Source organism: Apus apus, chromosome 3 (genome assembly GCF_020740795.1).
Source record: "Apus apus isolate bApuApu2 chromosome 3, bApuApu2.pri.cur, whole genome shotgun sequence".
Classification (NCBI taxonomy): Eukaryota; Metazoa; Chordata; class Aves; order Apodiformes; family Apodidae; genus Apus; species Apus apus.
Window position 1 is genome coordinate 55,829,748 of NC_067284.1, and position 26,215 is coordinate 55,855,962.

Sequence of the window (26,215 nt, forward strand, 5' to 3'; positions counted from 1 at the left end):
ATCTATTGATTTTGACAGGCTTCAGCTCAAGGGTCCTGAGAGCAGACCCTGTCCCAGTGTAAGGACCCTAGGCAGCTGCCAAGGGCAGCAGATGCAAATAGCCATCCCTTTGGAGACACAGAGCCTTTGACAGCCTGGCTAATGCTGGAAGAGACACGTAGGGAGGGACAGCTACTTACAGAAACAAGGGTTCTCTCTCATCCTTTCAGTGGCAGCCAAGCCAGCAAACCCGGCTCAACCAGGTTCTGTCTTCTGCTTTCCATCCAAGTCCTTCCTTCCATAAGCTGTTCCAGTCTCCTGGCCACAACCATCTTCCCTGGGCTGCCTCAAAGTCTGAACAAAGTTTTAGGCTGCAGGGATGGTCACTATATTTTGCAAATGGCTCAAATTGCTAGTATCCACTGAGGGAGAATGGGAGGGAAGGCCCTGCAGTTTTGCTGCCTCTGGTCCTGGAAGCAGCATCAGTCCCGACCAGCCTATGAGAACAGTACAGCAGGTGAGATGAGTAGAGGCTCAGCAAAGGAGATTTCACAGTTGTTATTTATGTGTGTATATATACATATATATATACACACACACACACATATGTACACATACAGCTCCATTCTTGAAAAGTAAAGTCAAAACCAGGCTGAGAAATGCTTCTTGTATGTCTTCCGGTCTCACCCTTCTCCTTCCTGCTAGCCACCATTAACTCCTCCATGTGGTCATAGTTCCCCTCCACCATGTTGGGAAATGCTTACTCCCCTCTCTAGTTGGACTTCAACAGAGAGTTCATATTCCTGTTGGACTGGAGAACAAGTGAAAGTTACGAGTGACTGCTTCTCAGTGTCCTATTAATCAGAGTAGCTAAAATAGGGGAGGAGAATCCTTCATTTCCCCATGGGCAGCTACCCTCAGAGCACAGTGCAGTTACTTGGTGTGTCTAGAGATTCTACTTGCATGGTCTTTCCACACAGAGCTGAAGAACATCAGGGCAGCAGGTAAAATGGGAGTCATGGCCCTCAAGAAAGAAAAAATCTGCAATAGATGGATGGTGCTGGATCCGTCACTACATTGCTTTGTCAGGTTTGAGGATGACACTCCAGAGGGTGGCTTTGGAGCCCAAAGGCATGTGGGGGCTGAAATGTGTATCTTGTACTAAATTACCTAGATGCCTAAATGCTTTCTTTTTTCTAACAGTTCTTGGGCAGGTTCTAAGGACTCCCTGTGACCATCCAGATGTTCTCTAGGTATTAGGTAGTTAGGTAGTTCAACCTAATTTTTTAAGATGTTCTCCTCTTCAACTGTATTTATTGGCATAAGTAGGTGAGCCAGGACAACACATTACAGTTAAGCTGTTGCCAAGTTTCCATGGTAGTATAAAATCTGCCCTTTTTTCTTGGTTTTTTTTGGCGGAGTTGTACTTTAGAAACACTAAATTGGCTCTGCCTTCCAGTGGTTCACAAACCTGTGAAATGTCTCGCTGGTCCTGTAGGCATAATCATGTAGGCAAGACATAAGCATGAACTGATGCTTCCATTTGTTGAAACAGCCCATGGGATTTAAAGGATGGTTTTCTACATCTTGTCATTGGAAATGAGCTGAAACTAAAATCCAGAGCTCAAGCACTACAATTTGCTTGCCAGGAGTTCAAATTTAATGCATTGTTCCTGTACCACTCCACTCAATTTCAGATCAAACTTGCATCCAATTCCACAAGGCTGTTTGTGTTTCCTTTCTATGCTCTGAGCACTGAGGGCAGCAGAGGAGAGAGTTCTCAGGCTTTCCAAGCCCTGGCAGATGTGGCTGATTAGTGTTGCTGGCTGCTTTCATCCATCAAGCGGCAACAAAGGGAAATGCAAGTGTAAGATGCATTTCAGTGTCTGAAATAGCCACTGCAAGCTGCATGGGGTCGAGGAAGAATGTACCGGGCAGTACAGACCCAGACTCAGGTCTGGAGCACTGGGAAGGATAAACAAAGAAACCCAGGTAGCGCTGTGACTGCAGCAGCAGAGACTGGCCAAGAGTGAACCTCAAAATACCAAGTGACTGTCTGCTCTGAGAGGCAGAGGGTATTTACTCCAGGCTCTAGTCCAAATCTTTCTTGTGGCCACGTGGACTCGGTTTTCACAGAGCATTTTGGTGCACATGGACACCAAAGTCTCTGTAGTGGTCCCTTTTTTGTTGACTTTTGCTGATGGCTAGCAGTTTTTGACTCTGAAACCTTTAAATCATCAATGACTCCTATCCCTGTATCCTTCACAAAGGATCTAATTTACCCCCTTTCTGTATGCACCCAAGAAGGATATGGCCAGGCTTGTGGGCAGAAACATTTCATGTCTCCTTAGACATAATCTCCATAACTATGTCTCCTTAGACAAAGTTATCTCCAGGGCCAACTTCCATACTTCACTGTTTGAAAGACTTGAAGCTGACATCTCCATCCTGAAGCAGGATAGAATGTGCAGCACAGCACATTCCAGTTGGAAGGGGCAGGTGTGAAGAAAGACCCCCTTTTCACTTGAAGTGTGTGATGCCTGGGCCTGATGCAGGCCAGCAGGGAGATGCCTTGGCAATGTCATCACAGTGTGGAAGTGTGGCAAGCACCTGTGAACACGGATGGGAATATTAACATTCTGCACAGCTGCAGCCCTTCATGTCCCCCCACTGCTCCAGGCATGGATGTTATGATGTCTGATGATGCTAAGACCATCTGTCTCACCACCCCCACCCCCCCGCCCCCCCCCCCCCGAGGCTGCAATATGGTCATTGCCTCCACTAGCAACCATGGCCCCAAGCAGCCCTTCTAACCCTTCAGGCTACACTCAGAGGTCACCAGGTGACAAGTGCTGTGACACAGGAGTGTCACATGAAGATGTACCCTGTGGCCAGGAAGGGTACGTGAAGGGGTTGAACCAAGGGATCCGGAGTTCCAACTGGCTTGGGGAGTCAGGGTTGACTGCCTGAGAAGGAAATACGCCCTCAGTTTCCTGCTCCCCTCAGCATTGTCCCAGCTCCTGTCAGCCCTGCTCCTCCTACCCAGGCAGCTCTGGGAATGTGTGCCTAGGCAGGCCAGACTGGGGACGGTGAGGTAAGCACTGGGGTAGGAGTGGGGATGTCAGGCAGATGTCCTGTGTAAAGACACTGCCAGTCTTCATCAGAGGAGGATGGTGCATGCCATTGCCCTGAGGTATCGGAAGCCATCTCTGCTCCATTTACAGGACTCAAGCGCCTGAGTTCTCCGGGGTGGCTGTCCTCTTACCATCAGTGCTCCAGTTTTGGACTCAGTTTATAACCAGATGTTAGGCCGAATTTCTGTTGTAAAGGTAAAAACCACTGGTTCCTGAGCACCTTGGGCCGTGACCTTGCTGTGGGCTTTGTGTAGGCAGAACAAGTGCCTTGCTCACAGCAGTGGGGGCAGAGTTCAGGGTTGCCAACCCAAGCTGCCCCCGAAGAGGTTGTTCCTGCTGCAAGCTGCCTGCCTCCCCTCACTGCCACCTCCACACCTGCCTTGTCTGCTTGCTTTGCCAGCCTGGCTTGCCCCTGTCTGTCTTCTGCTTTGCCCAGCTATCAACCAGCTGTGTCCAGCTTAGGTTGTGAGCTCTTCCAGCAGCACTAGGGACAGAAAACAGGGAGAGTGGGCACAGTATGCCAGGAGAAAATCTCCTGCTCCCTCCCCATCACGAGTTAAAGGGCTGCCTTGCTCCCTGGAAAGGGCCCGCTGACCAATGACAGAGCTTCTTTTCAGCCCTTGGAGAGTAAGGAGGTGTTAGACCTGTCTGGGGAAAGCACCAGCCCCACAAGAATGTGGGGGAGAAGGACTTGCTCAAAAAAATGGTCTTGATTGCTCAGCTGCTTTGGGGATTGATAACCTGGCTGCTTTTATTGCAAACCTTCTTAGCATGTTTCAGGCTGTCCTCTCCTCCTACAGCCTGACAGGCTGCAAACTACCAGGGAGCCTGGAATAATACTGAGTTGAAATAGGGGCACATTGACTGCCCAAGACAAACACCTCCTACCCTGTACTGAGGCTGCAGCAGGGGCCAAACCTCCCTTCATGTGTCCCAGCCATGACAGAAGGAGAAGAAAGAGGATAGCACCTCACAGGATAGGTTAAACCCAGCCTTCATGCCACTCAAAACCATGGGTGACACTGGGGACACAGCCACCTGTGTCTGGGAGGAGGGACTGAAACCCCCATGTTTGTGGTTCCTCTAGTTGCAGGCGTTAGCCTCTGAGCTGAAGGCAGGTTTCACAGAAGCGATGCAGGAGCTGTCACGAATCCAGCATGGCGAGTATGCCCTGGAGGAGAAGGTCAAGAGCTGCCGCTGTGCCATGGAGGAGAAGGTGGCTGAGATGAAGAATTCCCTCAATACGTTCAAGGTAGGAGCATGACTGGTGGGGGGTCAGAATGGCTAATCATCAGCCATATTAGCTCAGGTGGCACGGGGCAGCGTTCCTGTGCCTCCATCAGTCCTGCCTACTCCCAAAAAAGCCAAGCTGGCAATTGTTTCAGATGCATCTGGTGCACTTTCTTTGGCTTTGTCTCACCCTACTGCTGCAACCCAAACATAACCCTGGCCTGTTCAGCCTCCTCGATGGGTCACAAGGCAGTGCTGTGAGCTGCCCTGGGCACAAGCAACCCTCGCTCTGGGCTGCATGTGCAACAGCCATCTGGCCTGTTCACAGGCTGCCACTGGGCCATACCTCTCCTTGGGTCAGGTCTCCTGCATTTCCTGCAGGAACCAAAGCCACTGTGGAGCAGGGTATTAACACAAAACCCTCAAACCTTTTGAAGTTGCATTCCCACACTGCTGGGAGGAAGTGCTGCCTGGTTTGATCCAGCCCAAGAGGATAAAGACAAAGGACTGGAGATAGACCCTAGCAAGAAGGCTTGATGTACACTTCAAACCAGCCAGTCTCTCCATGCAGAAACTGGATGACTGCCTGCAAGGAGGCAGGCAGAGGAACTGTTTCATTGTTTGTATTGTAAATTTTCCCCATGGGGTTTTGCTGAGTCAATAATACTTTGTGAAGGTAGAGCAGGCTGCTTATTTGAAAAGCCCATTACTGACCCTGTGACAGGGAGAGACAGATGGCACTGAGCAGAAGGAGCCCTGTGGTCCAGGATGAGCAAGGAAGATGACAAGAAGTGTAAGAGCACATGGCAGAGATATCAAAGCAACCAGAGACAGGGTTATCCAGGGCATTGTTATGGGGAAAGAAGGACACAAGGAATTATGCAAGAAACAAGAGGGGCGAAGGCTTCTCTCCCTCTGCCTCATGCCCATGTTGACTGTCCAAATATTCACCTCCCAGTGAAGCCACCTGCTTGCTCAGGGAAAATCCCCCTCCTTTGATTTACAAGACACTCTTGAGTGTCTCTCCTCCATCCCACTGCTCACAGTAATGAAACCTGCAGGAACTTCATGCATCAGAGAGCTCTACATCCAAGTAAGGCTTGGTTGTAAACTGCATGAGGGAGGATGTGCTGACAGGGAGATTACAGAGGATCTAATTTCCTTAGGAAACCAGGCAAAAGAGGCAGCTCCAAAGCCTGACTGGCAATAGCTTACACATGTGAGTGATTACACTGGACTCTGAACCAAGCACAACATGTGAATACATATGCAGGAGAACTGCAGAGGGAAACACACCTCCTCAGGCCCACCTCTGGAATGCCAATAAAGGCAAGAGTCCTCCCAATGCTTTCAACTGATGGTGGATGAAGCCCTGTGTCTCCACCAGTGCCCTAACCAAGTGACATCATGCTGGCTTGGGTGAGTTGTCTGTAGCTGAATTAAGGATTGCCATGCTGTGCAGTGCAGGTACTAACTGCAGCCCTCAGACCTACCCAGGGAGAGTGTACAGAGCCACTCTTCACAGCATCCTGGAAGCGTTGCTAGCGCCCACCAGCCAGAACTCAAAGCTGTGCCATGCAAGGCTGATAGGCAGCCTGAGAATGCTGTGCTTTTGCCTGTTTCTTAGGAGGAGCTCAGTGATGCAAAGTCGATGATTGAAGAAATCAGTGCCAAGCAGGAAGAAATGCAACAGAAAATTGAGCAGCTGCAGCAAGAGAAGCGCCGGGAATCACGGAAAGTGAAAGCTAAGTAAGGGCCCAAGCTCCAGGGCTCCAAACTGCTAATTAGCAGTGGTGTCCGTTTTGTTAATTTCCTTATGGCTTAATTTCTTAATCTTTTCCTGGCTAGATATATGTATCAACACTGCTTACTAGTGGAAGCTCTAGCCTTCAGTTCACACCAGGCTTTTAGACACATACCCCCCAGAGCAAATACAGCAGAAACCCACCAACACCTCACTGGGATTCCAACAGCAAAACAGCCCCAGCAGCTCTCAGGGAAACCAGGGCCTGGTGAAACACAGACCTGCTAGAGACATGTTGGGGCAGGAATATTGTTGAAAGTCAGGACACTCCACCATTCCAAGCTATTGTTAAGCCACCCCCATCCAGAAAATAGCACTGCAGTTTCCCCCTCCAAGAATGCAGGGCTCAGCAGGCTCCTGATGGTGCAGTCATGCTTTGCCTCCTGTCACCAGCTTCTTCTTCTCTGAGCAGGGTCATGCAGGAGTATGTGTGCACACTGCTGGGCCACACTAGTGTTGTGATAAAGCAGACAGCTTAATCACCTTTGCCCTGATTAGCCTCCTTCTAAGAACAGTTTTGATGATGGATGTACAGCTGCCCTGATGCCAACACTTTGCAAATCCAGGGTAGCTAATTGGCTAATGAAGCCTTTTAGAACAGATCTGAAATAACATTCTCCAATCACCAGTGGAAGTTACTTCCAGAATGTTGTTCATTAATTGCCTCAAAGCCAGCTCCTTTCCCGGTCTCTGCTGGAGTGGTCCTACTTCTGACTCTGTGCTTGTACTTACACTGGTGTTTGCCACAACTGTAGTGTAAGAGCTTCATCTGTAGCATTCAGACTTTCCAACTGTCTCATTCTTTGTATTTGTACAGGAGAGCACAGAAGGATGATCATGGGTCACAGACAGTGCCTACACCTCTCCAGGGCAGCCCGTTTCGATCCATTAATCTCCCAGAACCTGTGCTGATCAATGAGGATTTTACAAGTCTTTTACACAACGTGACTTACGAAAAAGGTAGGAAATAGAATGCAGGGCATTCCTCAGGAAGAAAAAAAAAAAAAAATCTCAAAAAGGTCACTAGGGTAAGAGGACATCAAGTTTTCCTCAGGCACCAGCAGCACAAAGAAAGAGAATGGGAGTGCTCCCCTTGGCAGCACTGCCCTTGGGTCCCTGCACACACCTCACCACAGGGTCTCAGGATAGCAGCTGTGGTGCTGGCCTGGATTCAGGAGATACTGCTCTGTGATCACAGTGTCCCAAAAGCCATTGCTTGCCACCTCCAAGGAAAGGGAAGCAGGCTGGATCTTATTCCCTGTGATGCTAGTGGCACAAACACAGTCAAGTAGAGGCCTGATAAAAATACTACAACATGTGGATTTGTTTCCATTTAAGGGATTAAAGCATAAAAAGAAGGATCACAGGGACTGGGTTGATAGAGAACACCAGGTGTCATTAAAGGGCAATGCCAGTGGTTGATGTGACAAGGGAACATGGGAGCTGGTACATATACACAGTCAGCTACTGGTGTCACTCCTCGCATACACACACTGCTAGGAGAATTCACTCTCCCTTTATAGCTGCAGAAGCTGTTAGCCCATGGTGTCAGGGTTAAACCCTGATCAGGAAAACTCTGACAACTGCCCAACACTTGTGAAGATTGGAATAAAAGAAAAGGTGATGGGCCAGAGCCTCTTCTTCTATAATTAACTTTGGGGGTCTAAACTGGTCTACCATTCTCTTGCTGTTCAGATAGGAAGACACTAAAAAGATATACTTGTAAGATGTCCACAAAGATAGAATTTGGATGAAAACCATGTGCTGTTTTCAACTCTGTTCTGTTCAGAATCTGGCCAGTCATGGCTCCCCTCTGCCTCACTCCGAGATTGTATTTAGCCCTCTCCCTCACCTCCCTCTTGCACATCCACCTCTCTCATCCACTTCTCTCCTCCCACTACTCATTCCTTTCCAGTTGTCTCACCCCTCCACTCTTCAATAAGCTCCTTTCTACCCAAAATGGCAGCCATGTCTCTGTGTCAGGCCTCCATTCTCTCGTTCTTCCTGCTGGGTGCCTTCTACCCAACGTGCACCTACAGAGTGAGGACAAGCCAAGGCTGCTCATGTTCCTCTGCAGTCATACAGCACCAAGCACACAAGGACATCCACACTGGCTTGCCTGCAGGTGCTACTGAAACAAAGACCACAACCAGAGTCACAACACTGATGTGGGTGCTTCCATAGCAAAAATGTGAAAGACTGGAGGATCTAAGCATACTGGCTGGGCTCTGCAGGAGGAAGCAAGCTCTTCAGCTGACTTCCTTTGTAAAGTTTTCCATTCTTCTTCAACAGTGTCTGACACCAGGATCATGCCAATGGGAGAAGGAAGTGTGAAAGTCATAGCAGGTCCAGGTAGGAAAACACTGAACTGTCAAAAAACAGTAGGAGAATCATTCAATTAGAGTGGTTGCATTACTGCACTGAAGAAATGCTTTCAGGAAATTTATTTCACAGAAATGTCTTTCACTTTGCTGTGTACCTCCATTTTGATGCGTGTGGTTGAGATGCCAGGACAAACCTGCATCCCTAAACTGCCAAATACCTGACAGACAATGCAAAGGATTGATACTTGGCAGGGAAAGCTTTTCTGCTGCTGCTTCTGCAGCTTCTAAGTGCCTTTGAAGAAAGAATTGAGGCTTTTGTTATGGTAAAGAATAACGAGAGTGTGATTTTGCCACTTGGGAAGAAACTATCTTTGCAGTGAGTATGCAGTAGTAGAACTGGTGAAGTATTTATTTACTCACCAGCTTCCAGATACCTTGCAGATTTGTCTGAAGAGGAACAGAGGAGTTTTTCTGGCAAAAAAGAATAACTGCTCAGAAGTAAGAAAAGGGTATAGTGTCCAGCTAAAGGACACATGAGAACAACCATTAGGTGTTTGCACTGTTCACTAGAAATATTAAATGTTTTGGATGGCTTTTCTGCTTGAATCCACTTGAGAGAAAACAAATGCTACAGAAAATGGTTCATTGCAACCCAAATTCGAAGTATTTGCACTAAAGTAATTCCAGCCCAAAGTCTCTAACTCACTTGCACCCTCCTATACCTCCTCTGTGATTTAATAGCCTCAGACTATCAGTCCTGCTGCTGCTGTATAATCACATCACACTAAAAAAATAAAGAGCCATGACTCTTTACATCCATTTAGAGTCGCAGTTAAATGCAAATTCTAATAATACTTTGTTTCTACAATACCTGTCAATAAATGTTGTATTGCCAAGTCCTGAAGTGTCCCAAAACCCTGAAGTGCAACCATACTTAGAATATATGTTTTTTCTTTTCTAATGTAAATCTAATTTTGGACCTTATTTAGCCTGAAAACATATTCTGGAAGAGTGCAAACCTTGTTCAGCCCACGTGCTTACCAACAGCACTTCTGTTTGTAAATTAACACTACAGGGCTACAGCCCTTGTGAAGCACAGAGAATGCTTCAGACTCTCCATCCAGTACTTAAAATGGATGATAATGCAGATTAGCTGCCTGCTGTAGCACTACCTGTAGATGTCAATCCATGCAGCTGCTGGTCATTGCAGGAGCAACCACAGAGACAGACGACAGCCTCAAGCCTTCCTTGGCAACAGAGGGGCAGTCGAAAGTGCATCTGCCATCAACAGTGTGGAAGCAGCCCAAGGACACCAAGGACTGGGGAGATGAATACATTTCCAAAGAGCAGCCAGAGAGAGGGAAGGACATGGGCCAAAGCAGATACAGCTCATCAGACAATATAATATGTGAACCCTCTTTGGCTGGTAAGACAGAATGGAAAACTCTGGCTAGAAAGGCTTAAAGCTGCATTCATACCTAGTGTGAGCTGGCTGGTAATCAGCTTCTAGAGACACACAAGCCAGTTTCTCCTGCCAGGGGAATATGTCTCAGAGTCTCAGTCTCCAAGACTTCAAAGCCTTTGTATTTGCTGGTCTGTGCCATTGCCAGAATCACTCTGTACCCAGGACACCCATTCCCCTTTTCAAGACCTGGCACATTTATAGTACTTGTGAAATTGTGACAGTGTAGTTGCTTAGGCAGGTGAAAAATACATCTTCTCATTCTGCAGGAAACTGGGTGTGAATCCCCAGTATGAATTGTTTTGCCTCTGATTGCTTGTTTTGTTATTAGAAAAAAAAGAAAAAAGTATTTGTAGGAGAAAACACATTTGCTTTGGAGCTTTCTTAGCAAAACATAACTCCAGTCACTTCTGGGGCATGATGTAGCATCAGGCTAGAATTTAAAATTTTTGGGAAAGTAAACACACAAAGGCAAGACGTTAGTATCACATTTTGACAGTTTCTCCTTTCACAACTTAATGCCAGACCACCAGTTTAACATGAGGCTGCCTTTGAGGTCAGCATTTCCTTCTTTTTAAACTTAACCATTATCTTCTGGAAGCCAAAAGACAGAACATCGCCTTGGAGCTGCTGGAGTCAGAAAGGAAATATGTCATCAACCTTTCTCTAATACTGAAGATCAAGGCCACGTTGCAAGGGCCAGATGTGAAAAGGAGCACCAAAGAGAGAAGGTATTTGATTCAGTGTGCTTTCTCTTTTGGGGAGTTTTCTTCAGTCAATATTCTTTCTACATCATTTAATTCCTCCCGCTTTTCTTTCATCCACACAGAGATCTTGGAACACTTAGAGCTTATTTCTAGTTGAAAACTGGAGACACTGGAAGGTTTTTTTGCAGTGATTAAGGACTTCCCTGCCTGTCCACTTTGCAGCCCAAACTGTTTCACAACTACTTAATTTCAGTCCCCTGTTGTTCTCTTGCATGCCTCCTGCCTGGGTGGGAACAAAGCTTGGTGCCTGGTTCTCCCAGTCCACAGCTCCAGCTCTAGAAGCTCCTGTGGGCATAAGTGGCTGCCCCCCATCAGGTGTCAATATATACAGACAGACACCTGGATTTACACACAGATACAAGATGAGTGGGGCTGACCCAGCTTAGCAGTTAAACCCAGCTCTTTGCAAAGGCCATCCCCTGTGACGTGTCTTATTTCCCAGGATGGAATGGCTCCTACAGCTCTCCCAGCTTTATCCTGGGAGTTTCTAGCCCCTAAGTACATTTGGGGAGCCCGATCCTTGCTTTTATGGCTCTCTCTACTGTCTGTAGGAGTCCCACATCCAAGGAACCACGTGACAGAAGTCCACTGTAGAAAATGTGGTACATGGGTTGATGTGGACTCATTTAAGCAGTTACATGGCACACACAGTTCAAACTGAAGCATGAGAGTCCCAAGTGAGTTTTTTACCCTTTTTTTTTCCCTGGGACCCTTCCATCTGGTAAAATACTTTGATACTTGACATCTTCATTCCGATTCTAGATGTAACCAGCATAAATAACAGCCATGTGGTAGCACACTTTGACCAGCTTGTTAAAAGGGCCTCACAAATTAGACATCTGACAAAGCTGGGGAGCTCTTCTCAAGGACTCTGTGGGATGGCTCAGGACCATTTTCTTGCTTCATTAGTCTCTGCAGCATTGCCCCAGGCTTCTTAGTTCTGCAGATTCTGGTCAGCTACACAATACACTGGACTGTAAGCCTAAGAAACCTTCAAAACACTAAAATAGCCTACTGGAGAGGGTACCTATGTGTACATAAGCAGACAAAACAAGGCCTTCTGGTACAGCCAGGACCCCAACAAAAGTAGTTAATAATACCCATGTTCAAGCAAGCCTGTGCTGACCACCCATGAATGCATACTCCAGCAGTACATGCTTAAGACCGAGTTGCTGCTCTGCATAACCAGTCTGATATCATCTCCCTTCAGTTTCTTCCCCAACTCCTTGAGGTACCTGGTCCAGCAACATGTCGATTTACTTCACGCTCTACAGGAGCGAGTCTTGAGCTGGCCACGACAAGGGATCCTAGGAGACATCTTCCTGAAGTTAACAAATGATGAGGTATGTTACAAGCCTGTCTGGACTCTTCTGCTATGATTCACAATGTTGTACTGATGGCCCAGGGCATCTTGCAGCAGAGGAGCTGTGTTGTGAAGCTGTGGCTAGGGTAAGGCCTTTCAGTCAGCCTCCTTCAAGCAGGGTCCCAGTGCATGGTAGCCCCTTTGTTGTAGTATATGGTTGGCCAATGAGCCCACATGCCAGACCCAGCTGGGGGCAAGCAGCCACCTAGCACAACCCTGTGATAAATGCAAGAGATCTAGACGTGGTTGCAGGAGCCAGTTACGAGCCTCGACAGCCTGGATGTCTGTATTCACTGTGAAGGTGTGAGAAGAGCATGTTGCTTATGCTCCCCTTCCCCAATATGCTTTGCTCAGAGTTATGACAAGTGGGTGAACGTGCTTTATTAACTGGCATTTCTTGTGAAGTCCCAAACCCTGAAAGCTTCATATAGACAGAAGCTCTGCTGCACTGATGAGCTCCTAGGAGTGACAGTAGGAAATGAGTGGTTTCTCGTTCTGGCTGGCTCGATGACCAAAAGTCTCTCTGAAGTTTCTTTGTTCTTTTCTTTTTTTCAAGAATAATTTCCTGGACTACTATGTTGCTTACCTGAGGGACCTGCCAGAATGCATCTCTCTGATCCATGTGGTGATCCTGAAGGAGGTAAATTTCCTGCCTGCATCACAGACATGCAAGCCAGGATCTCCTCCTGTTATGCCTGCCCATGACAGGACTCTTCTGCCAATCCCCTTGTTCTGTTACCAAATGACAGTTTCCCAAGGTCACCATGGCTGACATGGTGCAGCTACAAAGGCAACTTCAACATGTTCATCACTGTGTGTAACCAAAGCTGTATTTCTTCTGTGACATGACATAATGTCTCAGATCAAACCTCCCAGAAAGCCTGCCTGTGTACACACTATCCAGATCTGTCCCAGGCAGATGGTGTCTCCTGGAAAATGGAGGACTCATCCAAGCAGGGAGACCAAGAGTAAAGCTGTAAGAGAGAAAACACCTATTTGGTCTCATACCCCTGATTCTTGATTTACACCAGGAAAATTAAATCTGAAGGTAGTTTTAAAAGTACAATAACTAAAAAAAACACCAGCTCACTTCCAAGACATCTTAATTTAAGATGTCCAATACAACTAAAGTCAATCTCATTTTGTTCAATTCACTTGAGCCTAAACTAAGAACTTCATTCTGAACAATACCATCTAACCAGAGTTTCAATGAAACAGAACTAATGCACTTTTAACATACACCCCTACTTAATTATGCTGAGTGTCCCTCACAGGCAATCCCCAATCTAAGGAATTCATCCTTAGGACTAGTCTTGCTGGTGGAAGTCTTTGCACACATTCCTTTCAGAAGCAAGATGAAGACCAGGGTCTTGTCACACACCAATGCCACGACTGGTGTGATCCTGTGAATTGTTACAACTCTTTACAGCATAAATATTCATTAAGCCCCAGAATCATTTGGAAGCAGACAGGTTTTATGGGTGGAAAAGACTCTGAAGTTGCTTTCTCTTATTTCAGGTAGAAGAAGAAATCAAGTCTGATCTCTACATTCTGTTCTTCCATATAGTCCAGCGAATCCCTGAATATCTTATTCATCTACAGGTAGGGCCTCAGGATGGAAACTGTCTTATTGAACTCTTATCACAATATGTGACTTTTACCTCAGAGCTGGTATTCAGGCCTGTTGAGGGCTGCTGGCTAAGCCAGTGGGCTCTCTGGGGAAAAAAAAAAAAAAAAAAAAAAAAAAAAGGAAAGCCAGTTGAGAATGCCTTCATCATTTTCACCTGAAGCTTGCTTCTGTTTGCCAGTTTCTACCTTTAGCCTGGCAGAACCAACTTTTGTCCCCTGGGAAGCCAAAAGCTCTGCTGCCTACTGCTCTAGGAGAATAGGAGGTCAGGGATGGAGCAGTGAGCTCGACCTAGCTCCTGTAACAGAGCTGGTCTCTTTGTGACTGGTCCACAAGCCTGGTAGCTGAGAAACTGAGAGGGCCAGAAGCTTATAGGGCCCAACAACTTTTCCTACACAGAGCTTGCTGGTAAAAAGAGTTCTGGTTCACAGGAGGGTTATCAGAATGGTACTAAAACATTTCAGACAAGGCAAATGACACCAAAAGAAAGCCCTATAAAACAAGACATCAGTTTGTTTATCCAGTGCTAAACTCAAACATGCATCCCAGGATTACATCTACAGAGGTTGCTTAGGTATTTGCACTGAAGCAGGCCCTGTCCAAGTCCCTCAGAAACTGGTGATCCCACCTTGCTTACACAGGGCAGTGACATGGGCACTCTGGAACACTATTCCATGGTCCAAATAGCATCTTCTCCCCAGAAGGGGTTAGGACACCGTCCAAATAGCCTGCTCTCCTCTGTGTCCCAGAATGTCCTGAAGTTCACGGAGCAAGAGCATCCTGATTATTACCTGCTGCTAGTGTGTGTGCAGCGCCTTCGGGTTTTCATCTCACACTATAGCCTCCTCTTCCAATGCAATGAAGACCTGCTTATTCAGAAGAGGAAAAAGCTGAAGAAGTAAGCACAACATCAGCTCATTCTCTATCACCAGGGAAAGGGAGGTGCGGGAAAGCCTGAAAACTGGGGGCTTAGGTTCAGACAAGAAAAATGGGCACATTGCTCTGTTGGAATTAAACAAAGTGCATTTGAATGCTGGAGAAGGGCCACTATTGGCATTTGTCCTCCAAACTGAGGTCAGGTTTGGGGTGGGCCCTTCTAACTGAGTGAAAGGAAAATCAGTTTAATCCTTCTAAACATAGCAGCCATATGTTTCATGGGAACATTTGGTTCCTTAAGCCGATGGCAAAGTCACTCCCCAGTGGAAGAATACATGGGGACTTAGCTGCTTTGGCAGCTCTGGGCCCTGGTGAACACCAAGACTGTTGCCTGAAGCCCTCACAGGCTAAGACTGAGAAAGGGCAGTGTTCTCTTATTTTACTGGGGGAGTGGGGTAGGAGAAACAAAAGCCTCTCACAACTTGTTTGAGATGAACTGCAGTAAAAGTTACCCTGATTGTAGATTCTGAAGTTGTGATTCAGAAGTGATCCTTGAAATCAAGACTTCTTACTAAAATAAAAATCTCCTTGCCTTTGCTCCTTGTGATGATTCACTGAGGGAGCAGGACATTATCAGACTTCAAGGGAAGCTTCCAAATGAAAGGGCTGGAACAGACTGCTGGGGAGGGACTGCTATCAGGAGAGGCATTAAGAACAGGACTGAAAGCAGGATGCCCTGCTGACTGGGACAGACTAGTTGGAACAGGTGCTTTCTTGGGGTGAGAAGAGGAAAATGGGAATATTGAGGTCCCTCCAAGCCCTGTTTTCTGTGATTCTACATGCTTGTGCTCATTCCCTGCCTTATTTCTTAGCACGACGATGGATTTCTCCTCCCTCAGGTCATCCCTGGTGAAACTGTACAAAGGTCTCACCTCCCAGTGTACGAGTCAAGAGGTTTCCCCAACACCCAGTGCGACATCTATCCGGGACAGCGGGATCCACTCTGAAGAGACAATCCAGTCATTTCCACCAGCACCTTCCTCTGGGACAACCACCCCGTAAGCCTATTGTCTTTGTAGGCTTCCAAAGTAGGCTGAAAACACTCTCCTCACCCACACTATGCGACTGACTAGGCAGTTACACACTGTCATTTCCAAGACTATTCCCTATGTATGCATTGAGATGAAGGGCTGGCTCCTTCCTGCTACCCACTACCATGTGGCTTCCAAGCAGGAAACATTTCAGAGCTCTGGCAGCCTTGTGCCACTCTGCATTATTCACTGCTAGCATGACAAGAGCCAGGAAATATGACCAGTGTCTCAGACTAGCAAAAAAAAGTGCTTTTCCACACAGCACATTATTGAATGATGGGATTCACTGTCACAAGATGCAAGAACAAATGGGTTCAAAAAGACACAAGACATTAGACAAAAAGACAGAGCTACCAGTAGCACCTGGCAATCTTTGACCATTTCTAGCCTACTGACAGGTGCCAACTGAGATGATGATCTGAGAAACACACTAGACTTACCTTTTATTCTTATGTCAGTAATTTGTGTCTGTTGGGATTCCTTGTGTCATTTGCCTCTAACAAGAAGAGTCTGGCTTCACCATTCTGAGTCCCTCTAGGGTGGCAATGTTATTAGATCAGTCCCAAGCCCCCTTTTTCACAAGACTCCCCAGGACAACCTCCCTTCCCTCACAGTTGCAATGCCCCAGGCCCTCAGTTGGTGCCTCCCCAGTTTCCCCACATTCATCCTGAACTGAGGACCCAACAGGCTCAGGTGGGGCCTCATCAGCACTGAACAGAAGTTTGGAAAATAACTCACCAGACTCTGCCAGCCATGCAGCTCCTAATACATCTCAGGTCAGGTTTGCTTTGTCTGCCATGAGAGCATGCTGCCAGCTCATCTTTGCCCTGGCCTTGGCTATAACCCCAAGTTCATACTAGGGCTGCTGGTAGGACTTAACCCAGTCTCCCAGCCTGGTCTGATGCATGGTGTTATCTTGCCCCAGATGCTGAGCTCTGCACATCTTGAACATCACAAGGTTTCTGTTCCCCCACGCCGTTCATTATGTTCCCAGAAGATGGCAGTGGGACTTCCCTTAACTGGTGTTTGTTAAGAGCCATGGAGGTGCACACCCTGCACCTAATGCCTCGTCCAAGGCAGTACCCCTCTGACAACTTAACTGGAACACACAGAGGGTAGAAGCCCTCCAAGTACTCCTGACACACTTCTGGGGACAGAGTCATCTTACCCAAGAGAGGAACCCTGTCCACCTGAAAAGACAGCCAGACCACAGGAGAGTAGACACAGCCCCTACATTACATAAAGAGAAGGAAAATAAAAATCCAAAATGCAGATGAACTGGAGAGAGATGGAGCACTTGGCTTCTCATCTCAGTTTCTATGTATTTCATGGTGTAGAGTACAGAAGTTAGACAAAGCTACTGGATAAGCAGTTCTACTCCTGCAAGTTGTCTCCTGCTAACCCATTCAGGCAATTTCTATTAGTGACAGCTCTGTTACTGTTCTCAAAGATGTGAAAATACCTTAAAAGCAAGAGAATGGGGCTGGGGGATAGAGGGGGGGGAGGAGGGCTTGTCATACTGTCTCTCAGTCATCCTTAGTATTCCGCTTCCTTCTGTTTTTGTTTTGTTTGTTTTTCTTATTTTAAAGGCATTTGATGCCCCAGATGAAGAAGCCCCAGCCAACTGTGATAGAGAACATCCAGGCTGTAAAGCCCCCTGACTGGGAAATGGAAAGTAGAAAACTTGAGAGGCCAGAGAACATCCTTGCATCCTCCCAGCTCACAGAGCAGGAAATCAAGGCTCTGACGGCCCCCTTACAATCCATCCCTGAAATGGAGTATGAAGCACCACCAGCTGATGCAGTGGGGAACCCCGAGAGAGCCATCAGGACCTCTGTGGAGCTGCTGCAGGATGCGAGGAACTTTGCACCGAGCTATGAAGAGTTTGACTACCCTGGGGAGGTTTTTACCCTGCCAGGCCCCTACGAAGATGATGCCTTCCAAAACCTTGCTCTCTTTGAGAATTGCTCCCCGGCTTCTTCCGAGTCCAGCTTAGACATTTGCTTTCTTAGGCCTGTTAACTTCACATCAGAACCAGAGAGGACAGATCATGCCTTACAGCCATTGCCTAAGAGCTGCACTCCAGTAAGCAGCAGTACTTACAAGCGTGAGATGTTCCACAGCAAAGGCAAGCAGCTGAGCAGGTCCCTGAAGGAGCTGCCAAGGAGCGCTGAGGGCATGAGCACCAGACTCTACAGCACACGGAGCAGCAGCGGGAGCCGGCTGCAGCAAAAGCAGGAGAGGAATGTCCAGCCTCACATGATCTCAGCCTCATCTCGAAGCTCCCAGAGGAGCTACTTCCCCCCACAGAGAGGAGCGGGTGAAAAACAGAGCTTTTTGGAAGTAAGGAGGCTTAAGTAGGAGGAGTTAAAAAAATAGTAAAAAAGACACATGGTAGTGCAGAAGCAGCAGCACCAGCAGGAGAAAAGAGCTGAGATACAGCTAGGGCAGAACATGGCAAAATAGCTTCCATAGTCCACACATTCCAAGTACTCATCGGCATGCACATGGCCAAGGGAGGGACAAGGCAGCTCCTTTTCACACCTGTCTTCCCCAGGGACAAGCAGGGACTTGAAGCACACAGCTGGCTGAGTGACAGCTAGAAAACCCCTGAGACAAGGTAGTCTCCTGTGTCTCTAGCTGTCACTGAGCTTCCCTCACAAGTAAATGTTGTCTCTGATCAGGGTCAGTATGAGCAAAGCTGTCTGAAATCAGTGCTATATGGTGGCACTCAGTTAAAAAGGTCCCTTTCCACCTGCTGTGAGGATTGCTGGGTTAAGAAAACCAGTAGTATCAGATCCTAAGCTGGTGTAAATCAGCATGGCTCAACTGAACTCAAGCCATTTACACCAGCAAGGATATGGCCCATGGGTTTTGTTTTGCCTGCATGTGTTGCATGGATCGCAGACACATGCTAAGGTCCATGTGAAAACAGAGCCCGCCATCAGTGTCCTTCAGAGAACCACAGGCATGGCAGGCAGCACTCCAGCCCTTCAGGGATACCAGGTCTTGCAGGAACAATGTTTCTGTAGCCTGCACTGCCTGTTCAGAGTCAGCTCTGAGCTGTCACAATAAAGGGGGGGAAGATGCCCTTCAAAATTCTTGGGGAAGAGGCTGAGGGTGCTGTGAGGTGCTTAACTAGTTCTCTTAGTGCTGCCTGAAGAAAAACTCTCCTTTTAAAATGAGGCAAGATGCAGATGATGATGGGAGGATGGTTCAAGCAGTCTGGCTGAAAAGGCAGCAAGGAAACCTCAAAAGAAAAGAGTGAAGCAGGAGGTGGGCAGCTGAGCTGGGGAGATGAGGCAAAGCCAGGGAGAAGAGCCATGGAGACAGAGCCCTCCCAGAAACAGGAGCCTGTCAGCTCTTCAGCACTCACCTGCACAAAGCTATGGCCCACATCAGGGTGCTGATGTGGAGCTAGTCCAGAACTGCAGGAGCTAAGGAGACCACTGTGGCAGTGGTAGGCAGAACTGGAGAAAAAGGATTTTGAGAGGAACTCGACACTCTCCTGAAACAGAGAGAGGTCTTTTAGTGGCACTTTTACTACAAGGTGTGTGTGCTAATGAGGCCTTCTGTTACACAGATAGAAAACCAGGCAGCAGCAGAGCCAACAGAAGTGTCTTTCACATTCTATCAGCTCAAGAAGCCTGAAGCCTCTCTGCCCTCGGGTAAACAGAGCTCATGAGCAAGGAGAGGGTGGGAAGATCCTTCACTCCCCATGCTGGCTTGCTCCCTTGTTGGAAAAGGGACTAGTAAGCTCCCCCTAAAGAAAAAGCTTAGCAAGGAAGGCTCCGGTTCCTGCTAACAAGGCTTATCTCTCCACTCCTCTGACACTGCCTCAGCCTCAGAGCCAGCAACAAGCTCTCTGCAGAGGTAACAGTGCTGCTAAGGCCTGAGTGACCTGTTGTCTTCCAGCCTTGCCAGCACCTTGTCACCCACCAGGTTCCTCCTAGCACAGAGAGAGAGAGAGAGAGAGAGAGAGACAAGGGAACAAGGATGTGAGGTTGCAAATGCTGGTTAAATTGTCTTTTCCCTTTTAGGAGCTCCATGCAGAAGACAACACCAGGTTCTGCCAGAAGGATGACAATGAGCAAACATCCTTCAGCGACCACAACCCACGGCACGAGCCCAAGGGGGGTTTCCGGAGCTCCTTCCGCAAGCTCTTCAAAAAGAAATAAACAGCCCCAAGAAAGGCAGGCCACAGCCTAAGTGCGACAGTGCTTCCCCAGGCCCCTGAGGGTGGAGACAGACAGCGAGGCCCCAAGATCCCCCCTGACTAACACAGTAGGTGGAGGGGTGGGGGAGAGGAGACTGTCACAACTGCCTTACAAACGCATCCTGCTCTTCCTAGCACAGGGCAGGGCCAGGCTATGGGTTGAAAGGGAGCTCAGCCAGCAGGTCCAGTAAGCACAGGAACTTGCTAGCTTTCACCCCCGCCTGACTTTAACCTTCCTCAGTTTTGGAAAGCTTTGGCCAAATCCCACTATCTTCTCCTCCCCCTCATCCCCTAATGCTGCTTGATTTGCCATACATCTTTGCTCTTCTGAATTCAAGCCAGGTCTAATCTGGGCTTACCCACAATGGATGGGCTACCTTTGCAGCCTTGGCGTCCTGGTCAGAAGCCTGAAATTCCCCTTTTCTCCACTTTCCAAATTAAAACCACCATCAAAGATGTTTTCCAGGAGGCCAGCTCGCATTACACCCTGCTGGTTTAAGAAGATCTAAGAAGCATCAGCTGGAGCACCTGGGCTTCGTACTGCTTAATCAGCAGCTTCCTTTCTTTTGGACTTCCATCACTCCCCAAAATCCTCCTTCACCTTCCATGTGGTGTGCTGTTTCTTGAATTGCCTCCTGCTGTGGACTCTCTGCTCCTGCCGTTGGAATTGCCTGTGTCTCCAAGCAGGTGATGTAGGCTGAGTTCAAGGCCTGCCACAAGAGACAGAGACTCTTCTCCACGCTGTCCCCACAGTGGATCGATGCAGACGCTAACACAGTCAAACCAGTGTCCTGGCTCCTGGTCTGTGTTATACCTGAAATACTCTTTCCTAATTCTCTTTGGCCTGACACCACCTTAAAAGCCCCATCATGCGCAGCACCCTGCTTTGGAGCATTCTTCTAGCCAAAACTGAGGCACTACGGCAGGAAAGGCGATGGTGCCATACGCTCAAAGTCACAACTTCTCCTTGTGGACAGACGAAAAATATCCTTTATCACAAAGTTTTCCCCACATTTCAAGAAATTGAGGAAACAAAACTCCAGAGATTAAAATGTTTTAGCTGATACCTGCCCTACAGATTTTACTGGACCCAAGCCCCAAAACAGTTCCCAAAAATCCACTTCTCCTTACAAAAAGTATCATCGTCCCCTCACCCAACAGCTTTTACAACTATTTTGGGAAGATTTTTTTTATAATTTAAGGTTTTTAAATAGTATCTTTCCCTCTCCCTCACATCCGTTAAACTACAAATTGCTCTGTCCTTTCATTAGGGCCACATGGCAGCCACTGCACCACGAAGACACTTCTAGAACATTGCAGCTTCCAGTCAAGAGAGTTCAGGGCCAGGACAGAAGCATCTTGTAACTGAAGCATCAGCAAAGCCTGTTTGTTCTGCATAGGAATCAGTCACAGACAGACCTATTTGCTTGTCCATGGAACCAGGGTTGTATCAATGTGGATGAGTTTCCACTATGCACTGATATTGTCAAGGGCTCCAATGCTTGTGTCTTTGGTCTCATATAGAACAACACTTTTATAGAACAAACTTGCTCCTCACACTTGCCAGGCAGATGCCAGGACAGAAATAGGACAAAGGACAGAACCTACCAGCTAACATCTCCTAGGTGAGGAAATCCTTCCAAAGTGGCAGATCCTTGCTTATAAAATGCACATGGATTTTAGTTTCTGTTTTAGTGGCTTAAGGCATGGTCAGAATTGATGGTTATTTCTTTCTGATCCTGTATGAGTTCTTACTTCCAGGCTGATACTTATAATTTGAGATGTCCTTGTGCCTGCTCCAAATCTGCAAATGTAAATAAAATTAATTAATGATGCTCAGCACCACACAGAAAAACACAACCTCTTGCAAGGTCTCATCCAAATTCACCTTTGGTGTCTGTGTGTTCTGGATTATTTTTCTCCCTGTGCCAAATAAATGTTGCTTTTAACTAACACTGATGTGTCTTTTGCAGTGAATCAGCCCTAAGGTTGCAGCCATTAGAAGAAACACATTTCCCAGGTCCCTTTCTGAGGCAACATTACTTACAAAATCCTGTTCCCCTGCACACAGTCATATGAGAAGACTGCTTCCATACAGCTGGTTCCAAAACTCTTATACCCAGCACTCAGCTGGTTCACTCTCTAGCCTTCAGGTCAAGATCCTGTTACTGCAGCTCACTGTGACATTTCTTCAGCTCCTTCCTCCATCTCCTTTACTCCTGTGGCTGCTTCTGTTACAGACACATGAGCTTTCACAAAAAAATCCCATGAGCCTCCTTCACTTACACACACTCCTCTGTAATATCAGCTATCCAACTCTAAGAGATCTTAGTATCTTCCTGTATATTGCAAACGTCTGTCGCATACCATTTGTAGAAAAAAAAATAAATGTAATTCCAGTTCTATCAACACTATCTTACCTTTGTCACATTCTCAGCAGGTCCAAAGCAATGACAGCACAAAGAGAGACAACTTAGTGCATTGTGCTCACACCTTCCCATGCTGGCTCCTGCAAGCATGTGTAGCATTCCTCCTACTGCTCTGTAGCTCCCTGCAGCATCGTGCCACTCGAGGACAGTGGTCTCAGAGATTATAGTACACCAGCAGAGCTTTCCATCAACAGCACAAATAGTTGTACTCCTGTGCAAATCTACTGCAGTGTTTCCTCCTCAAATCCCTTTCAATCGTAGGGATGCTTATCAGCTAGCTGGAAACTGCCCAGGACTGAGACAGCTCCCACTAGGACTCGCTCTGCTCGTGACTGTTTCTTCTAGATGATCTCTCCATGGCTGGTCAGATGTATCCTCTCACCACTTCATTTCTCTAAGCCAGCATAATTGAGGCTATTTCTAAGTTTATGTAACTTAGGCACTTTCTCCTACCTTTCTTCTCCAGAGTTGCAATCCTGGCTTCAACTTCTTGGAGTATTTCCACCTCAGCAGAAGTCATGCGCATGCTACGAGTACAAATATTCCTTGGTAAGGGCACAATCCACTTCAACATGTTCTACGGAATCCAGTTGCTTTTTCCAAACCCTACGCAAAGTTGTTAAAGCCCCTTGGTCATGCCGGAACAGGAGCTGGGGCATGTGTAATAAGTACTGTCTTTGGCCACTGTTTGGTTTAGTGGGGGGGACATGATGGAGGGGGCTACCACGAATATTAAGCAGTTTCTACACACAAGTGGTTTTCATTTACTTACTCTGTTCTTTGAAAGCAGATGTTTTGCCTGTTGCCAGATACAAGATATTAGTGTCCCTTTATTCACCGTGATCTGATTCAACCACAAGATGAAATGTGGGTTCTTTTATGAAGGTACCTACCTAAAAAATGAAGTGAAACTGAAGAGACAGTATTTACCCTTAGACTTCAGATCCTTTGAGGCAGTAAGCTGTAACAGAAAGGAGCAGAGCTGGAGTAGCACCTACAACAAATAATCCCATGGCAGAGCACGACAGTTAAAAAATTGTGTCCCCTTCCTCTACACTTTGCTTACCTGTCTTCTACTCCATACAGCTCCTCTGCCCACAAGCTACTGTCTTTTAATATTTTTCTATCCTATGGAAAACCTACTTCTGTAGCAGACTCATGATTGTCCTTAATGTAAAGCACACAATATTTAGACTTAAGGAAGCCAGTCTCACACTCCAAAAACCTTCAGTGTATCTGACATTTCAAAGTGTACACTTCTGTGATACATAGGGTTTCAAAAATTATTTTATTTTTAAAACATAACTTTTAATGCCAAAAAGTAACAGCCACTATTGAATTTTCACTTAAATGCAATCTGGATACCACTGCAGACACAGCATACAAAGACAGTTACGTACACAGGTCATCAAATATGCCAGCTAAAGTTTACTACTTCTCTTTCTTTTGTTGTTTGTTTTTTCTTTTTACAACTGGACTGACATAGCTGTTAAGTTCACTCATTTTGGCAAGTAATCCAAAGCAAATGTACACACATACTTGAACAAACTTACTGGAACCTAAAATTTGTTCTTTTCACAAACAATAAAAGGCTTATTCCAAAGTAGATTTGAACCAATTTACCCAAAGCCATTCCAACAACTGCACCCCTGACAGTTTTACTTCCATCTACCCTTCTTTTTAAAATTATTACTGATGTTCTTTGACAAAAGGCACATTTGGCAGCTACTAGAATTGTCATGCATCTGGCATATGCTTTTTAAATTTTATTTTCCCATTTCAACTTTTCAACCACCTGGTACAGGATTTTGCATTCGCTGGCTAGAAAGCAAAAAAAGAATAATTAAAAAAAATAATTAACTTACTCTTCTTACTCTTTACTTTGTTTGCCTGATAATGTTGCAGCAGCTGGCTACTTAGTGCACTGTTTTCCACTGAAGGCAAAAGAGAAATTTGCTCACAGTTGACAAAACAAAAATACACTTAAGAGGGTTTTGGTTTTGTGATTTTTTTTTTTTTAAATGGAAAATAAGGCATGGAATTTGCAAAGTTGAAAGTGCTTTTGTTCTTACAATAATATTGGGCCACAGGTTTCACTATTTAACAAGTAAGAACTAAAAGGCTTCAGCTCTCACATCATCTAGATTTTGAACTGACAATTCAACAACTAAAGTTGAGGGGGGGAAACCCATAAGAATTTGCAAAACTTTAAAATATCCTCTTAAAACAGTCTTTTTTGAACAAGTCCCTCCCTGCTGGCTGGAAAAGGCAACAAGAAAAAAGTCAAGGATGGATTTTTACATACTGCAGCAAATTGCACCAATCACAGCAGCAAAACATCGAGGAATATTTTATTTGACTTGCATGTAATTTGCAAGCCCTTCATGAATGAAGGGTTCTTTCTACTTGAACTTAAATTGCAGCTAGAAACACCAACAGTAGAGGCTGCCTCTGTAAAATGCCAGACTAGGTTGAGACAACAGCCACTAAGAAGGGAACTGATGCCTATTATAATGCACTGGCGTTGCCACCCAGCCTGCTGTGAAGCAAATTTGTTCCAACACCTCCTCAGGATGAGAAGAAACTTCCTTGTATGTAACAAAGTAAAACCACCCTGAAACACCATAAACCTTCAATAGTGGTACCTCCAGTGATGTCACCAAGCTTGAATCAGAGCCAATTCAAAAGAACTTTTAATTTAAAATGCATGCAAAAGAAAAATAATCAAACATCACACGTTGTCACTAAATGCTGAAAGATCTAAATCCAGTGCATTAGCATAAACACACTCTTACTGAGACAGACTTTTCTCTCCCTATTTTAAGAGGGGCACATCAGAGAAACAGTTTAGCCCACAGTGGAGATGGCCTCTTGAGGATAGATGCTTCCACAGCACTGAACCTGAAGCAGGATAATTTCCTCCATTAGAAGACAGCAGCAGAATAACTTTCCCTGGGCTGCTGAACGTCATGACAACATATACCTTGGGGTCACCATGCAGCATGATGGCTGACTTTCCATACAGCATACTGAAGAGAAGTAAATACAGGGCACTTAGAAAAGCATAGAATGCTTTGGGTTGGAAGGGACCTTGCAAAGTCATCTAGTCCAACCCCTCTGCTATGAGCAGCAATATCTTCAACTAGATTAGGTTGCTCAGAGCCCTGACCAGTCTGACCTTGAATGCTTCTAGGGATGGGGCATCTACGAACTCTCTGGGCAACCAGTTCCAGTGTTTTAGCAGCTTCATTGTAAAAAATTCCTTCCTTATATCTAGTCTGAATCTACCTTCTTTCAGTTTAAAACCATTACCCCTATCACCACAGGCCCTGCTAAAAACTCTGTCCCCATCTTTCTCATAAGTCCCCTTTAAGTACTGAAAGGTTGCAATAAGGTTTCCCCAGAGCCTTCTCCAGGCTAAAGAACTCCAGCTCTCTCAGCCTGTCTTCACAGGAGAGGTGCTCCATACCTCTGATAAGTTTTGTGGCTCTCCTCTGTACTGGCTTCAACTGGTCCATGTCTTTCCTGTGCTAAGGGCTCAAGAACTGGACACTGTACTGCAGGTGGGGTCTCACCAGAAAGGAGCAGAGGGTCAGAATCACCTTTCTTGCCCTGGTGGCTACACTTTTTTTGATGCAGCCCAGGTCATGGTTGGCTTTTTGGTTTGCAAGCACACACTGCTGAGTCATGCCCAGCTTTTCATCCACCAGAACCCCAAGTCTTTCTTTTCCAAACTGCTCCCACTCCCTTTATCTCCCAGCCTGTACTGATACACCAGGGGTTGCCCTGATCAAGATGCAGCACCTTGCACTCGGGACTTGTAGCATTTCCAAATTTCCAGAGTGCTTTTCTTGAGCTAACACACAACTATGACAATCAGGAAAAAAAAGAACAAACTCAGGTTATGCTTCAC

At 46.4% G+C, this 26,215-nt stretch overlaps 1 protein-coding gene across 4 annotated transcripts in view; it reads left to right on the forward strand.

Moving 5' to 3' along the window:
* The window catches only part of ARHGEF33 (Rho guanine nucleotide exchange factor 33), a 32,584-nt gene extending 11,546 nt beyond the window's left edge, over positions 1-21,038 (forward strand). For 2 of the 4 annotated variants that reach the window (XM_051615473.1, XM_051615475.1), the window contains 13 exons: positions 4,201-4,365; positions 5,971-6,092; positions 6,965-7,107; positions 8,440-8,499; positions 9,682-9,897; positions 10,535-10,664; positions 11,911-12,043; positions 12,620-12,703; positions 13,582-13,665; positions 14,440-14,588; positions 15,466-15,624; positions 17,247-18,000; positions 19,698-21,038. In XM_051615473.1, the coding sequence (XP_051471433.1) occupies positions 4,201-4,365; positions 5,971-6,092; positions 6,965-7,107; positions 8,440-8,499; positions 9,682-9,897; positions 10,535-10,664; positions 11,911-12,043; positions 12,620-12,703; positions 13,582-13,665; positions 14,440-14,588; positions 15,466-15,624; positions 17,247-18,000; positions 19,698-19,835 (2,337 nt within the window). In that variant the 3' untranslated portion in view covers positions 19,836-21,038. Of the gene's footprint in view, positions 1-3,203; positions 3,309-4,200; positions 4,366-5,970; positions 6,093-6,964; positions 7,108-8,439; positions 8,500-9,681; positions 9,898-10,534; positions 10,665-11,910; positions 12,044-12,619; positions 12,704-13,581; positions 13,666-14,439; positions 14,589-15,438; positions 15,625-17,246; positions 18,001-19,697 lie in introns of all 4 variants that reach the window. The other 2 variants (XM_051615474.1, XM_051615472.1) reach the window with 2 other exon arrangements.
* Positions 21,039-26,215: the final 5,177 nt, after the last annotated feature.